This window comes from Oncorhynchus keta, chromosome 2 (assembly GCF_023373465.1).
Source record: "Oncorhynchus keta strain PuntledgeMale-10-30-2019 chromosome 2, Oket_V2, whole genome shotgun sequence".
In the NCBI taxonomy this organism is placed as follows: domain Eukaryota; kingdom Metazoa; phylum Chordata; class Actinopteri; order Salmoniformes; family Salmonidae; genus Oncorhynchus; species Oncorhynchus keta.
Window position 1 is genome coordinate 19,078,256 of NC_068422.1, and position 16,837 is coordinate 19,095,092.

The 16,837-nt window shown below is 41.9% G+C and overlaps 1 protein-coding gene across 1 annotated transcript in view; it reads left to right on the plus strand.

Moving 5' to 3' along the window:
- The window catches only part of LOC118397421 (fatty acid desaturase 6), a 34,672-nt gene continuing 17,835 nt past the window's right edge, over nucleotides 1-16,837 (plus strand). The window contains exons 1-3 of the mRNA XM_035792145.2: nucleotides 1-606; nucleotides 5,362-5,528; nucleotides 6,206-6,386. Coding sequence (XP_035648038.1) covers nucleotides 285-606; nucleotides 5,362-5,528; nucleotides 6,206-6,386 — 670 coding nt within the window. The 5' untranslated portion in view covers nucleotides 1-284. The remainder of the gene's footprint in view (nucleotides 607-5,361; nucleotides 5,529-6,205; nucleotides 6,387-16,837) is intronic.

Genomic DNA, 16,837 nt, shown 5'->3' on the forward strand with positions numbered 1-16,837 from the left:
GAGGGACATGAGGTATGCATGAGAGGCTCCGTTGAGGAGAGAGAGACAGATTAGCAGAATTGCTTCTCCAGCTGAGCAACTGGATAAAACTGCCAATAAAACTTTGCACCCTGCCATGCTAACATCAGTCCAGACCCTTTGTGTTCAGGGTACAATGTGCAGGCTGATTTTCTCAGAGTCTGGACGCTGCCTATGAGTCTGTCCGTACAGCCGCTGGACACACCGAGCAGTCACATTTATTTTAGTTTGTTGTCGGTCAGGAGGGAGGCACAAAAGGAGCTGACATGCAGAATGTACCAAAGGAGTGGAGGGAAGAACAGAGCGTGGGAGGAGGAAGAGACAAAGATGTTAAACCGTGGGAGGGTAGAGAGGCCTTGTTCCAAAAGAACACTGGTAACTCCAAACAGGACATGTCCACAGGGAAAGAGAAGAAGAATGGAGAGATGATGAACGGAGGGGGAAAGGGGATGGAGGGGACGGATAAAGAGTCGCTGATGATGGAGCTGACCCGTCTGGTTCAGAAGACAGTGAAGGAGAGTAGTTGGTGGGAGCGGAGAGGCATCGACATCACTATCCTGGCCCTCTCCTTTCTCCTGCTACCCCCAGGTAATCTATACACCCGTCTTACACACTTCATACACCTATATCACACACTTCATAAACCCGCCTCACACACTTCATACACCCATATCATACACTTCATAAACCCGCATCACACACTTCATAAACCCGTCTCACACACTTCATAAACTCGTCTCAGACACACTTCATAAACTCGTCTCACACACTTCATACACACGTCTCACACACTTCATACACGTTTCACACACCTTATAGTCCTTATCAAGGCCAACATATGGTATGCTATTACATGTTTATATAGTGTAGGTTTACCACATTCAGTTCATCCTACCTCCAGGTAAGACATCTACAATACACACACCTGTCTCACACTTTATAGTGGTCCTCTGTAGCTCAGATGGTAGAGCTTGGCGCTGGAAACGCCAGAATCATGGGTTTCAATTGTCCCTGAGGCCGCCCATTTGGAAATATATGCATGACTAAGTCGCTTTCGATAAAAGTGTCTGCTAAATGGCATAATAGTATTATATTATGTTGTTTTAAAGGTAGGTAATACAGTATATGTTATTATATGTTTATAAAATGAGGTTAACACATTCAGTTCACCCTACCCCCAGGTAAGACATCTGTCTAACAATGGCAAAATTGGTTGAAATTAAGTCTTTTCAACCAGTTTCTCTCACTTGGTATTAGCCTGGTTAAACCAGTCTTTCTCACTTGGTATTAGCCTGGTTAAACCAGTCTTTCTCACTGGGGATTAGCCTGGTTAAACCAATCTTTCTCACTGGGGATTAGCCTGGTTAAACCAGTCTTTCTCACTTGGTATTAGCCTGGTTAAACCAGTTTTTCTCACTGATTATTAGCTTGGTTAAACCAGTCTTTCTCACTTGGTATTAGCCTGGTTAAACCAGTTTTTCTCACTGGCTATTAGCCTGGTTAAACCAGTTTTTCTCACTGGGTATTAGCTTGGTTAAACCAATCTTTCTCACTGGGGATTAGCCTGGTTAAACCAGTCTTTCTCACTTGGTATTAGCCTGGTTAAACCAGTTTTTCTCACTGGGTATTAGCTTGGTTAAACCAGTCTTTCTCACTTGGTATTAGCCTGGTTAAACCAGTTTTTCTCACTGGCTATTAGCCTGGTTAAACCAGTTTTTCTCACTGGCTATTAGCCTGGTTAAACCAGATTGAACGATGGGATCAATAATGAGAGCAGGATTCAGTCTGAAGAATATGTTTGTATAGCTTTACCACATAATGCAGATTTGTTCTAAATACACAGGACATTATGTTATTAATCCATTGTGCCAGTATTAGATCTTGAGCACTAACCTGGAACTTGATGTTTAGACAGGGACAGAGCAGAAATATACTTGTTCTAATGTATAAGTAGACCAGTACATGGCCTCAATTAAATACTGATTTCAACAAGGCTGCACACACACCACACACATGCTTGATGTCTGATACTCCCTTGTCCTATCTGAGTCTGTGACCTCTTTCTAGGTCAGTGTGACTGGTATGTCACCAGAGGCTATGCTTAATTTGGCAGCTTGTTAACACACCCATCAAGGTTCATTGTTTGATTATATTTGGAAATCAAAGTCTTTAGATTCTAAATGCTGTTATATTTACGATTAGAACATTGCTTTACATGCTCTCCAATACCTATTTCAGATGTCTTTATTGAACCTTTATTCATCCAGGAGGTCCCATTGAGGTCAGACTACCTATTTAACAATAGAGACCTGGACAAGAGGATCAATAAAAACACTTAGCTCAAAACACAAAGATCAGCCAGTAAAGGGCCACATTTCTGTTTCTGCTATTTACAATGGCACGTAGCATTTTAGTAGCACTCTTCTCTGTGCTACTAATTCTCTGTCAACACTGGACAGTCCAATACTGCCCTGGGGGTGTATTACTGTCAACATGGTGTATTACTGACCTTGTAACTTATCGCCTCCCAATGATGCTCTTCGAAATAGGAGGTGGGGAAAAGTGGAACATTAGCGCCAGACAGATTTTGCCGTGTTAGGAATAGATTGGCAATATCACCTAACCAAAGATCCCCCGCTCCAAGAGAGGCATAGTCCAGGTGAAGCCCATTGAGGTTGCATGCATTTGTCATGTATTCCAGAGTGCATGCATGAAGCTACTGCAAAGAATACATAGTTGAATCATTTTAGTGTAAGTCACTTTGTAGTCTTCTAGGTCCATTATTTAGATATTGTTCCTAGTTCTTTCTCATGATGGCATGACAACTTTGCAGGAGCAACCTATACCTGTGATGATAACCTGTACCCCTCCCTCACAACATGTACCCCCTCCCATCCCAACACCTCCCAAGTAGTGATCCAGTTACCCTCCTTCATCTGAGCATCTCCTTTCAGTGCTGTAACCCACACCTTGGTACCGCAGTAGGGAGGCGGCCTGGCATGGTCGGGCTCCCAGATAACAGACTGTTTGTTGACTGTGTTCTGGGGAGGGAGGGAGGTCATCCAACACTGTGAACACAGCCATAAAACCTACCAGCTCTCACAGTCTCACGTCAGAATGAGATGTTCATCCATGTTCCTCAAAGGTCAAATTTCGAATTTGTTCCAAACGTCAAATTTCCAAGTGTTTAAGGTTAAGTGTAGGCATTAACTCTGTTAAACTTTTGTTATTGACCAAATACTTATTTTCCACCATAATATGCTAATACATTCCTAAAAAATCCTACAATGTGATTTTCTGGATTTTTCCCCCTCATTTTGTCTGTCATAGTTGAAGTGTACCTATGATGAAAATTACAGGCCCCTCTCATATTTTTAAGTGGGAGAACTTGCACAATTGGTGGCTGACTAAATACTTTTTTGCCCCACTGTATGGGGCTTTGGTGACAAAACGGATGGCACTGTGATAGACTGCATCCAATTTGCTGAGTAGAGTGTTGGAGGCTATTTTGTAAATGACGTCGCCGAAGTCGAGGATTGGTAGGATAGTCAGTTTTACGAGGGTATGTTTTTCAGCATGAGTGAAGGATGCTTTGTTTTGCGAAATAGGAAGCCGATTCTATATTTAATTTTGGATTGGAGATGCTTAATGTGAGTCTGGAAGGAGAGTTTACTGGACGGACGGGCAGGTGTGGGCAGCGATCGGTTGAAGAGCATGCATTTAGTTTTACCTGAATTGAAGAGTCGCTCTGGACAAGAGCGTCTGCTAAATGACTTAAATGTAAATGTTAAATGTAAGAGCAGTTGGAGGCCACGGAAGGAGAGTTGCATGGCATTGAAGCTCGTCTGGAGGTGAGTTAACACAGTGTCCAAAGAAGGGCCAGAAGTATACAAAATGGTGACATCAGCTTAGAGGTGGATCAGAGAATCACCAGCAGCAAGAGCGACATCATTGATGTATACAGAGAAAAGAGTCGGCCCGAGAATTGAACCCTGTGGTACCCCCATAGAGACTGCCAGAGGTCCGGACAACAGGCACTCCGATTTGACACACTGAACACTGTCTAGGAAGTAGTTGGTGAACCAGGCGTGGCAGTCATTTGAGAAACCAAGGTTTCACATAAGAATGTGGTGATTGACAGAGCCAAAAGCCTTGACCAGGTCGATGAATACAGCTGCACAGTATTGTCTCTTGTCGATGGCGGTTATGATATCGTTTAGGACCTTGAGCGTGGCTGAGGTGCACCCATGACCAGCTCTGAAACCAGATTGCATAGCGGAGAAGGTACGGATTCGAAATGGTCGGTGATCTGTTTGTTAACTTAGCTTTCGAAGACCTTAGAAAGGCAGAGTAGGATAGATATAGGACTGTAGCAGTTTGGGTCTAGAGTGTCTCCCCCTTTGAAGACGAGGATGACCAGGGCAGCTTTACAATCTTTGGGGATCTCAGATGATACGAAAGAGTTTGAACAGGCTAGTAATACTAGTAATATGGGCTTGCAACATTTTCAGAGGATGATTTTAGAAAGAGAGGGTCCAGATTGTCTAGCCCGGCTGATTTGTAGGGGTCCAGATTTTGCAGCTCTTTCAGAACATCAGCTATCTGGATTTGGGTGATGCCGAAACGGGGGAGGCTTGGGGGGGTGCAGGGCTGTTGACCCGGGTAGGGGTAGCCAGGTGGAAAGCATGGCCAGCCGTAGAAAAATGCTTATTGAAATTCTCAAGTATCATGGATTTATCGGTGGTGACAGTGTTTCCTGTGGGCAGCTGGGAGGAGGTACTCTTATTCTCCATTAATTTTACAGTGTCCCAGAACTTTTTGGAGTTTGTGCTACAGGATGCAAATTGTTGTGTGAAAAAGCTAGCTTTCCTAACTGCCTGTGTATATTGGTTCCTAACTTCCTTGAAAAGTTGCAGATGTCAGTCATCTGGCCAAGCAAGGTCCACCACAGGAAAAATATCAGGAACATCCACTTGCTTGACTGCAGAACAGAATGTTCAAGTAACCTGTTCTAGAATGTGTTTCAAATGGCAGGTGTAGAGTAGAGTGGAACATTGTCTATTGTTTGGCAAGACAATGACCATAGGAGTTGGCAAGACCGCACAAACAGATCTGGGACCAGGCAAATGCTAACATATTTATGCTAACATATGTATTCTACAGATCTAAGCTACTCTCCATATTGTGGAATATTTGCATTTAGAACAACATGTAAACTTGCTATCCTTTGTTTGACTCCTATTCCCTCCCCTTGCCCTTATCCCTCTCTCCTCATCTCCTTGTTTCCTCAACCCCATCTCCCCCTCTCCTTAACCCCATCTCCCCTCTCCCTCTCTCCTCCAGCATTCCTGCTGCTTGGTTCGTCCCAGGCCCTGGTGTTTGTCCTGGGCATGGTGCTGATGGGCGTGTCCCATGCTGTCATCACCATCAAGGGCACCCATCTGGCAAGTCACGGATCGCTGAGCGAGTCCCCTACCTGGGCCGATGTCTGGGCTGTGTTTTTCATAGAGGTAAGAGAGAGATTGAGAGAGAGAGAGAGTGGATTGTTGAGGGAGGGAGGGATGGAGAGAGAGAGAGAACTTCCTGTTAGCCAAAGCTTCATCAATGAATTCAGCCACAATAGCCAAATCAAGCTGGGTTTAATCTCTCTTGAATTTGGGTTACTTTTGTTCATTGACCCAACATTTTATCCTTTCACCAGATATTATATTACAGATGAGGGAGGCAGGTAGCCTAGCGTTTAGGAGCGCTGGGCCAGAAACAAAATGGTCGCTGGATTGATTCCCCTTGACAACCACATGAAAAATCTGTCAATATGCACCTGAGCTAGGCACTTAACTCCAATTGCCCCTGTAAATCGCTCTGGATAAGAGTGTCTACTAAAATGTAATAACATAACTGCTGGACTTTGTCCTTAATTTGGCCTGTTTTTTCAAGCTAGTCATTCAGCTATCAGTCACTCACACAGTCACTCACGTGTCAAGTATCTATGTTCATGACACGCTTCTCTGGATATCGATCCCCATGTCTGTGCCATTCTCTTCCATAGTGCTCTATGAAAATATAAACATGTTTGTCTTTGCATTTTCTAGTGTTGTTTCATCACACATCTTGATCACAAGTCTGTCTGTCTGTCTGTCTGTCTGTCTGTCTGTCTGTCTGTCTGTCTGTCTGTCTGTGTGTACAGGTGTGTGGGTCTTTCACAGCAAGGGCAGGTGTAACAAGCCACATTAAGATGCACCATGCCCACACCAACGTGATCGGCCTGGGTGACTCCAGCACCTGGAAGATACCCTACCTGCCCCGGGGTGTATACCTGTTCATTGCCCCCCTGGCTGTACCTGTTATCACTCCTCTGGTGGCACTAGGTGAGGCACAGCCAGGGTCTGTGTGTATGTTTTTCCAGGGGTAGTGTCTACCTGTTCACTATCTAAGATACATAATGCCCTGTCTCTGTTATGTTGCTGTTGTTTTGAAACAGGAACATGTTGATACAGTGCTTTCGGAAAGTATTCAGACCCCTTGACGTTTTCCAAATGTTTTTCAGGTTATCAATCTACAAACAATATCCTATAATGACAAAGCATTTTTTTTGCTAATTTATAAAATAATAAAAACATAAATGTCACATTTACATAACTATTCAGACCCTTACTCAGTACTTTGTCGAAGCTCCTTTGGCAGCGATTACAGTTTTGAGTCTTATTAGGTATGACGCTACAAGCTTGGCACACCTGTATTCGTTTCTCCCATTCTTTTCTGCAGATCCTCTCAAGCTCAGTCAGGTTGGATAGAGAGTGTTGCTGCACAGCTATTTTCAGGTCTCTCCAGAGATGTGCGTTCGTTCGGGTTCAAGCCTAGGCTCTGACTGGGTCAATCAAGGACATTCATAGACTTGTCCGGAAACCACTCCTGCGTTGTCTTGGCTGTGTACTTAGGGTTGTTGTCCTGTTGGAAGGTGAACCATGGCCCAGTCTGAGGTCTTGAGCACTCTGGAGCACGTTTTCATCAAGGATCTCTCTGTACTTTGCTCCGTTCATCTTTGCCTCAATCCTGACTAGTCGCCCAGTCTCTGGCGCTGAAAAACACCCCCACAGCATGATGCTTCCACCAACATGCTTCACCGTAGGGATGGTGCCAGGTTTCCTCCAGACGTTACACATGGCATTCAGGCCAAATAGTTTAATCTTGGTTTCATCAGACCAGAGAATCTTGTTTCTCATGGTCTGAGAGTATTTAGTTGCATTTTAGCAAACTCCATGCGGGCTGTCATGTGCCTTTTACTGAGGAGTGGTTTCATTCTGGTTACTTTAGGCCTGATTGGTGGAGTGCTGCAGAGATGGTTGTCCTTCTGGAAGGTTCTCCCATCTCCACAGAGGAACTCCTCCCTGACCACCTCCCTGACCAAGGCCCTTCTCCCCAGATTGCTCAGTTTGGCAGGGCGGCCAGCTCAAGGAAGAGTCTTGGTGGTTCCAAACTTCTTCCATTTATGAATGATGGAGGCCACTGTGTTCTTGGGGACCTTCGATGCTACAGACGTTTTTTGGTACCCTTTCCCAGATCTGTGCCTCGACACAAGCCTGTCTCAGAGCTCTACGGACAATTCCTTCGACCTCATGACTTGGTTTTTGCTCCGACATTCACTGTCAACTGTGGGACATTATATAGACAGGTGTGTGCCTTTCCAAATCATGTCCAATAAACTGAATTTACCACAGGTGGACTACAAACAAGTTGTAGAAACATCTCAGGGATGATCAATAGAAACAGGATGCATCTGAGTTAAATTCCGAGTCTCATAGCGGAGGGTCTGAATAATTACGTAAATAAGGTCTTCTTTTGTTTTTAATACATTTGCTTTGTTTTTGTTTCTCTGTCTCTGTCCCTGTCCATAACTGTATCTTACTGCACTGTAAAAAATTACTCTCAGGGTCATCTTTAAAAATACTTCCATAAGTATTTTTATACTTCCAATAATTAGTTAGGTTTTCTCAATTGAAAAAAAGACATTTGTTGAAAGCAAATATATGATTCAACGCCAAATGTTATATTTGATTATTAACAAACCTACAGGTAAATTACAAAACAAATGAAACATTTATGTTGGAACACCAACATAAAGTGTTTTAATAGGGCATTGGGCCACCACGAACCAAACCAGCTTCTATATTCCTTAGCATACTGTAGATTCTACAAGACTCTGAAACTTTATTGTAGGGATGTAGCACTATTCTTCCACATAGAAATCATTTGGTGTTTTGTTGATGGTGTTGGAAAAATGCTGTCTCAGGCGCCGCTCCAGAATCTCCCATAAGTAGTGATGTTACGTTTTATACTGGAGCTCCTACATCGAAATCGCTAACGCCTCGATCACACCTACAAGGTCATTGTGCAAAATGGTACGCAGCCTTATCTGAATATGTGTGCAACAAAAGCTAAACATTCACCTTCTGCTGCCGTTTCTGTCAATCTGTCTACACATACAATTTGTTTGATAAATCCAACACATGCACCACACAGAACCAGTAGCGGTGCGTGGGTAAAATCACTGGGGAAGCCAAGGCAGAAAAACACATGAACCACACAGAACCAGTAGCGCCATTGTAATCATTGGCCAGTACAGATAATTACAGTTGAAGTCGGAAGTTTACATACACCTTAGCCAAATTAAACTCCGTTTTTCACAATTCCTTACATTTAATCCTAGTATAGATTCCCTGTCTTAGGTCAGTTAGGATCACCACTTTATTTTAAGAATGTGAAATGTCAGAATAATAGTAGAGAGCGTTTCTTTCTTTCTCAGCATTTCTTTCTTTCATCACATTCCCAGTGGGTTTACATAGACTCAATTAGTATTTGGTAGCATTGCCTTTACATTGCTTAACTTGGGACAAATGTTTCTGGTAACCTTCCACAACTTTCCCACAATAATTTGGATGAATTTTGGCCCATTCCTCCTGACAGAGCTGGTGTAACTGAGTCAGGTTTGTAGGCCTCCTTGCTCGCACAAGTTTTTTCAGTTCTGCCCACACATTTTCTATAGGATTGAGGACAGGGCTTTAACTTGACTTTGTTGTCCTTAAGCCATTTTGCCACAACTTTGGAAGTATGACCAGGGTCATTGTTCATTCGGAAGACCCATTTGTGACCAAGATTTAACTTCCTGACTGATGTCTTGAGATTTTGCTTCAATATATCCCCATAATTGACCTCCCTCATGATGCCATCTATTTTGTGAAGTGCACCAGTCCCTCCTGTAGCAAAGCACCCACACAACATGATGCTGCCAGCCCCGTGCTTCACGGTTGGGATGGTGTTTTTCGGCTTGCAAGCTTCTCAATGTTTCCTCAAAACATAACAATGGTCATTATGGCCAAACAGTTATATTTTTTGTTTCATCAGACCAGAGGAAATTTCTCCAAAAACTATGACCTTTGTCCCCATGTAGTCTGGCTTTTTTTATGGCGGTTTTGGAGGAGTGGCTTCTTACTTGTTGAGCGGCCTAAACAGGTTATGTCGATATAGGACTCGTTTTACTGTGGATATAGATACATTTGTGCCTGTTTCCTCCAGCAAAGTACGTTCATCTCTTGGTAACAGAACACGTCTCCTTCCTGAGCGGTATGACGGCTGCATGGTCCCATGGTGTTTATACTTGTGTACTATTGTTTGTACAGATTAACTTGGTACCTTCAGGCATTTGGAAAATGCTCCCAAGGATGAAGCAGACTTGTGGAGGTTGTAGTGGCCAATCGGTTCAAACATGACACGACCAAGAACTTTGAATTCAATTATAGACTTTTAATACACCCGTATCATAAGCCGGAGAGCCCCGTGGGACCCACACCTCCAGAGCTCTCCCTCTCCCTTTTATCTCCATGCATACATTATCAGTTCATCCCCCAATGCAAATACAGTTACATCCCAATCATTACGTCCTGCTTGTTCAGCCCAGTAACGCCCACATCTGCTTTCGGCCAGATTATTTGATGTCAAGACCCTTCCTTTGACCTAAAGATAATATACATCCCCCCTTCCTGTGGCCTGTGCTCAGACCCTGTAATTAACCCCATGTGTCCTTTAACTCTAGTTTTTAGTGTGTTCAGTTGCCCTGGTCGCCTTCTCTCCATATGGTTGTCTAAGATCAAACAGACTTATGTCTCCCCTGTGATGCAATTTATGTCTGTAATCCATCAGTTGGTAATTTAGCTGACCCCGTCCTTAGACAACCTCTAATCTTTGTATGTCCCGCTGGACTAGGCGTCTATGTGTCTGCATTTTTAGTGTCCCATACCCCCATGGCCTTTAACTGCTTCCTGCCCAATACAATAGAAAATGCATTTTACCAGAACAGGGAACGAACCCATAAGTGTACCTTTCTCTTTTGTTATCAAATCATGTATATAATCTCTCCCACATAACCTCCCTCTGGTGCTTTAATAAGCACCAAAAAACTTAAAAGGACATATACGGAACATAATATCAACAGTTGATTAACAAAAATAAAGCTTCCTAATTAACTAGACCAAACATCTCTAGTATTTCATAAGAGTAAAATATCTAGTTAGAAACAAGAAAAGAAATACATAACATTTTGTTGAAGCATAAGCACATAAGTACATAGCCTTGCCTAAGACTAAACAATTCAAAATAAAATTGACACAACATCATTCTAAATTTAAGCTATCAACATGATCCTCCCTCTCAGACACCTCTCCAACAAATATGATACCAACCTCTGTTAAAAGATTAAGGACATGGTCCATAGACACTTATAACCAGGATATCCCACTGTTACCTTCATGTTTTTGAATTTAACCTAATATTCAGAAGGCAAAACTAACTTTTAATTAAAAGAAACAGTCATTGATATACCTATCAAAAACATTCAACAAAACATACACAAACACAAGGCCGTGAGCAAAAGTAGACCTTACATAACACCTGTCGTACTTACTACGGAAATGACCCTTTTTGTGGATACGTATCAGTTGACTGTCCTATGACTTTGGAATGTCAGCATATACATGTAAACCATCCTTATGAAAAACCTGGCAAGTGTAACCACCTCCAGAGACCACTCCATACAGGCAGTTTGGATTACCAAAAGGGCAGTCAAGGGGTCCACCGTTATGCAAACCACATTGCATAACTGTCCATTCCCATCAGTATGGTGGCCTGGCCTACCCGGCACAGGATTAACTATCACCAGAGTGTCAGCTCTACTTACAAACATCTGTTTAACCGTTGTCTGGATCACAAGTGATTTCACCCAGGGTAAAACACAACAAAATACAATACCCAGAGCCAATATCCCCCTCCCAGCATAATGGCCATCCTAGCAAACATGGCTCCCCATTTCTCCAATGCTAAGTAAAACCAATCCCAAACATGAGAGTCAACCCCAGCATGTGCCTTAACCTCTGCTCTTAACCCTTTAAGTTTAGCCATAGTGATTGCAAAGAATCCACTAGGCGCAGTGTTATTGGGAATAAAGGTGCAGCAATCATCCCCGAACATAACACACTCCACCCTTCTCTGCCAAAAGCCAATTGAGAGCCTGTCTATTTTGCCAAGACATTTTACTGGTAGCCTGTACCTGTTCCCTCAACGCCGTTAGAGCCGAGTCAGTATAGTTAATGAATCTCTGTTGGTTATAGTATATATAATTAATCCACTCTAAGTTCTTATTTGGTGTTATCCACAAAAATATAGATTCAAATCCAGATTTAACTACATCTCTTGCCTTGAACTCCCGAGGCACCCCTCTAGGCTGTCCAATTGCATCAAAGTATACCTCAGCGTCTTTCTCATACGCCCTCTTAACTTCTAGAGTTAACACAGTCATCATGGGGTGATTTAATAATGGTTACCTGTTGAATTGCTCTAACTAAGGTACAAAGACCCAATCCATCCATCTGGCAGTACATTCAACAGTTTGTTTTTACCACACATCCAGAAACTATTCCTCACCAACCCTTTATCTTTATTTCTACGAACCCCTGCAGTCTCTAGTACCCAAATAGTATCACATTCTACAGTGGTGTTACCTACATCAATACCTTCGGTGTTATGGCTGTAAAAACATTCATATATTCCTTTAATCACAGTGTTTCCATCTAACAAAGGTCCATTTAATTCAATTCAAATGTTATAGACAACACAATCCTTGTCACCCAACCCAATGTTGTTCAACACAGTCCTGCCTCTAGTTCTCCCTCTAGCAATCCTACATTCTATGTCACACAAAGGAATGTAGTATTTTCTCTGAACATTGAACATTTTATATTTAACACATTTCTTCAAATGATGCAGGTTCAGGTACAGTCAAAAGATCAGACAAAGGTGATTTACTACACAATATACAATTGTCCATTCTATGCTTGTTTGCCGTATACTTAGCCCATTAGTACCATTCGTTTTTCACCTCTTCTTCCTGTGTGGTGTCATTGAACGATTCTGAGTCTGATACATCTATATCTGTCATCTTGGCAATGTTCTTGTCATGAGATAGATCATTTGAGTTTGAAAAAGAATTCCAAATCTCATTAAAGAATCCTTTTGGCTCTGATGTGTCAGGTGTCTTTGTGATTGCCGTGGTCTGCTTGGTTAAGAGCAGTTGGTGTCATCTCAGTGGTAGTTGCTGTGGTCGTTACAGCAGCCGCCACCATTGTTGTCACCACCCTGGTCGTCACCAGCCGCCCCTGTCCAGGTGCTGGCACAGGACCCAATTCAACATATTCGTAACTGTTTCCTTCACTCAGTCCTGTTCTTGTTATTTCAATTTCAAATTCTTCACCTTCTGCTGGTGTTATCTTGTTCATGATAAACTCCCAGCCTTCCACACGTTTGGTTAGTGTCAGGTCACATCCTTTGAGGTCCCATAAAACTTCTCCCTTTGTTATATGACGCGTCTATCCACAGAGTGACTCCTCCGGTACAGGTTTCTTGTTCCATACAGAAACTGTCCTCTGTTCCCCTAGTTCTGTTAGAATTTGTGGCGGAACATGAAACTTAAACCTATCAACAGGTCCTGTCTTTTTACCTCGTTCGACAGGTTCCTCTCTTCTCTTCCTGCTTTTATCATTTATCTTGATTGTGAGTGCGTGCATCATCTTCATATTGTCCTCAGTTGCTCTTACTCTGTCCTTGTCACTGTTCTTTCGTGGTCCTAATTCCAATGGTTCATTATGGAGATCAGGTAAGAGCTGAAAAGTCAATTGTGGGGAAATCCCCATCTAATTTCTTTCATCTTGCAGGATTTCTCCTTCTGCTCTTGGTTGGTGCTCCTCCTCCACTTTCTTCGCCTGTTGTTCCCTCTTCAGGCCGAACTTGGCTTCCATCTGGGAAGGCATCCATTTCAGGGAAGAGATGTTCCCATTCTTTAGGCGATACCTCAGGATCCCACTGTAGAGGGCTTCTGTCAACAAGGTCTGCCCCAACAGGTATATCATCAGGAGTAGCAGACATGTTACCCCCCCCACTTCTGGGCTTTCTGGCCATACTGGAGGAGACTTTGGTCGTTTGTTTCTTTACTTTTCAGTCTATTTTCCCCCTGATGCTTCTTCTGAGTGTGTTAGCTGATGCACTCGTTGTATCTGGTCTGCCATTTTCTTGATTCCTCCCCGGCGCTTTGATCGATTCCGCTGCTCCTGCTCCCTCCGGGGTCCTCTCTGGTGAATCAGCATCCTCTGTGTCCTCATCTCTGTATGGTTGTGTCCTTCTCTCCGTCGGGACTCGGGTGCAGTGGTTTAGATGATACCACGTCTTGCTTCCTTTCACTTGGACGGACGTGTTTGTGGCTGCTGCCACCTCGTGGGGTCCTTCTCTCCTCGGCTGATGCCACTTCCTCCCGGAACACTCGGATGTAGACCAGATCTCCTGGTACCACTGGGAGAGGTCCTTCTGGTCCCCTTGGATCATCAGATGTGGAACCTCTCGTCCTGGTTCAGGTTTCTGCCTTCTTTCTGTGGGGCATTCATACTTAAAGACTTATGGCCTCTGTTCTATGATTACACCATACATTCTCTTACTTCCATCACTCATCACACAAACTGACATTCCAGCTGAAGCTGGCAAACCCTTCTCCATCTGGTTTCCTAAACAAAAGACTTAGGAAACAAAAGACACAACATAACAGTATTGACAATGTTATGTGTTATGCATGACTGTATTCATAAATACTGGAATCTAAGACCATGACAATTCCCACTCTCTCTTCACCTGACTCTATGCTTCCAGGATGTGTTTCTGCTGGACTCTACAAAAATGGAGGCCCTAATTAGCTTCCTCATGCTTTTATCCAGTCTTCCCCTTTCGGCCACAGGTTCTGAGAGGTGTTTCCAAATCATGTCATTTTTTACTTAGTTCCCCATTTGCTCTATATCAACTGATAAGCATGTGCATAACCTTAATCAACATTATTTCTTCTTGAAGTAATTCAACACTGAGTACAACTACCATAACATCAACCCTTATTCACATGATACATTATCAAATAAAACAAATAACCCCCAAACTCAACCCAGTATGTCTACAGTAGAATCTAGTCTCTCTCTCTCTTTTGTTTTGTTTCACGTCCTCTGTCATGGTGTTTTCAAGCTCACCCATTATTCAGCTGGACCTTACTTCTTGTGACACTTATGCACCCATCAAAGAGAGACATGACGATCTTTACCACTGCAGGTGCTGTAAGAAGTATATCCCCAGCCCGGTCTATCTTGATGTACACTCAGTCTCCAGAATTCAGCCCATGCCCTTCCATCTGGCGTCTTACGTGCTCTTTTCCTGGGAACATACATACTAACACATGGGTTATTTCCTGACAACAGACTTTCTTAAATAACAGCCCTATGTAAACATTCTGTTATGTAAACATTCTGTCTCAAATACCTGGCCTCTTGCCACAAAAATATTCATAATGATAGCTAAATTATGGTCCCTACAGCAACTGCTGTAAGAATATCATATAATCAGTCAAGTGTCTTCCAGTTGAAAGAATATCCAATCCTAACAAAACTAAGTCCTAGGCTTCTTCAAAATGCCCCTACTTATTATTTTTACCATAATCTAGGTGTGTGTAATGTTCTATTTATTTTCAGAATTGTCCCTATTTTTCAAGCTCATACATACTTAAACATTCTCAAATAATTTTTAGTCAATTTATCAGTCTCCCCTCAGACTCTTATTTTTCCTCAAAACAAAAATAAATTTACCAAACAAGAAAAATAGTAAAGTAAATTATAATAACTGCATATTTGCAATAAATTACCACTATTTGTAATGTCTTCTTCATCCTTGGGTGTTATCACACAACAGACTATACTTTTTATTCAATTACTTATGTCATTCCAATGTATCACTCCAATTACAATGATATTGTAAAATAAAAGAAACAAAAACCCTTAATCTAATATTCTGCAAGTTCTGTCAACCAACCTGTCTCAGGATTAGTTTCCAGAGTTTTCCCATATTCAAAACATAACTAAATGTTGTTTATAAATTGTCCAATCCAATATTCAGGATAACAGTCCTTAGTGTTTACTTTAACTCACATTTTACCTACTCAATTTAGTTCATCATCCCTTTAATAATTAACATGATACTAAAAACTTTTAGTACCAGTAACATCTATTCTATCATGCGCCTTTTTGCCTCTGTTTTTCTGTCATGAGTGGCCTGATACTAAAAGGTCATTCCCCAATCGCCTTTAGTCTTTCTTCTCCCAGACACATATCATTCCAGATACAGTTCACAGGTCATCAGACACAGTTGTCCTTCACTATTCAGCCAGTAGGGTGGGTTAGAATTCCACACACACTTGTTGTGGTGATAATCACATTCCATGATAACTCCCTTATTCTACTGGGGCTATTTGTAAATTACATCGGTACCTTACTAGAAGTTAGGTAAAATGTGATCTAGTACGTATTTCATCACATATAAACTGTACTCTCTATGAACCACTTTTTGATCAATCAGAGACTATACACCGCTTGGAGAAAACTCCATTCATATTAACCTTAGAACGATCAGCTGCTGTTCTTTTGAAAAGGGTGCTACCGCATTCCAGTGTCATCTTACACTAATTTTCCCCCACCCTTCCCTTATCGTAATGCATTTCTGATGATAGAATGTTAATTAACATTAAAACGCTGGTAAGTTAAACTTTTTGTTATGGTTTTATGTGATTGTTCCAATTCATTATTATATTTATTCCTGTTTATCGGGTAATGTTGCCCTACATTATACGGTCTGCTCCTTCATATCCAAATTGAATTGGTAGAATTAACGTTCGCGTCTTTCAGCGTCTCTACGGCTCCACTACATTTCGCTATCTCCATATTCCAGGGAGAAACAATCCGTTTGTTTCCATGCCACTATTTATTTTCCCTAAACACTCCTATCGCATTATACACTTTATTTACTATTTACCAAGGCAGATCTACCCTACTTTCTCAAATAATAATTTATTAGTCACATCACTTAATACCTCCTATTAAAACCTATTCTATAATGTCTACAACTGTATTACTGAATATTACAGAAGCCTTAATGTCTTATTCTTAGTACAGCACCTCAAATATCACTGTGTTTTTATCTTTGCTTATACTATTAATTCAGCTTATTTATAATATAATGCACTTTCTTATCTCTTTATTTATCCGCTTGCAATTTTCTCTTTTAGCCTATTTTACTATTTTAATTCCTAAGACTGTTTTTAAATGGCAGCTTCCTATTTCGTTTACGAGGTTCGTGATATTTTTAATATGTGTGCTAGACTTCTCACTTTATTCTAGACCGCCTAGATTTATTTTAA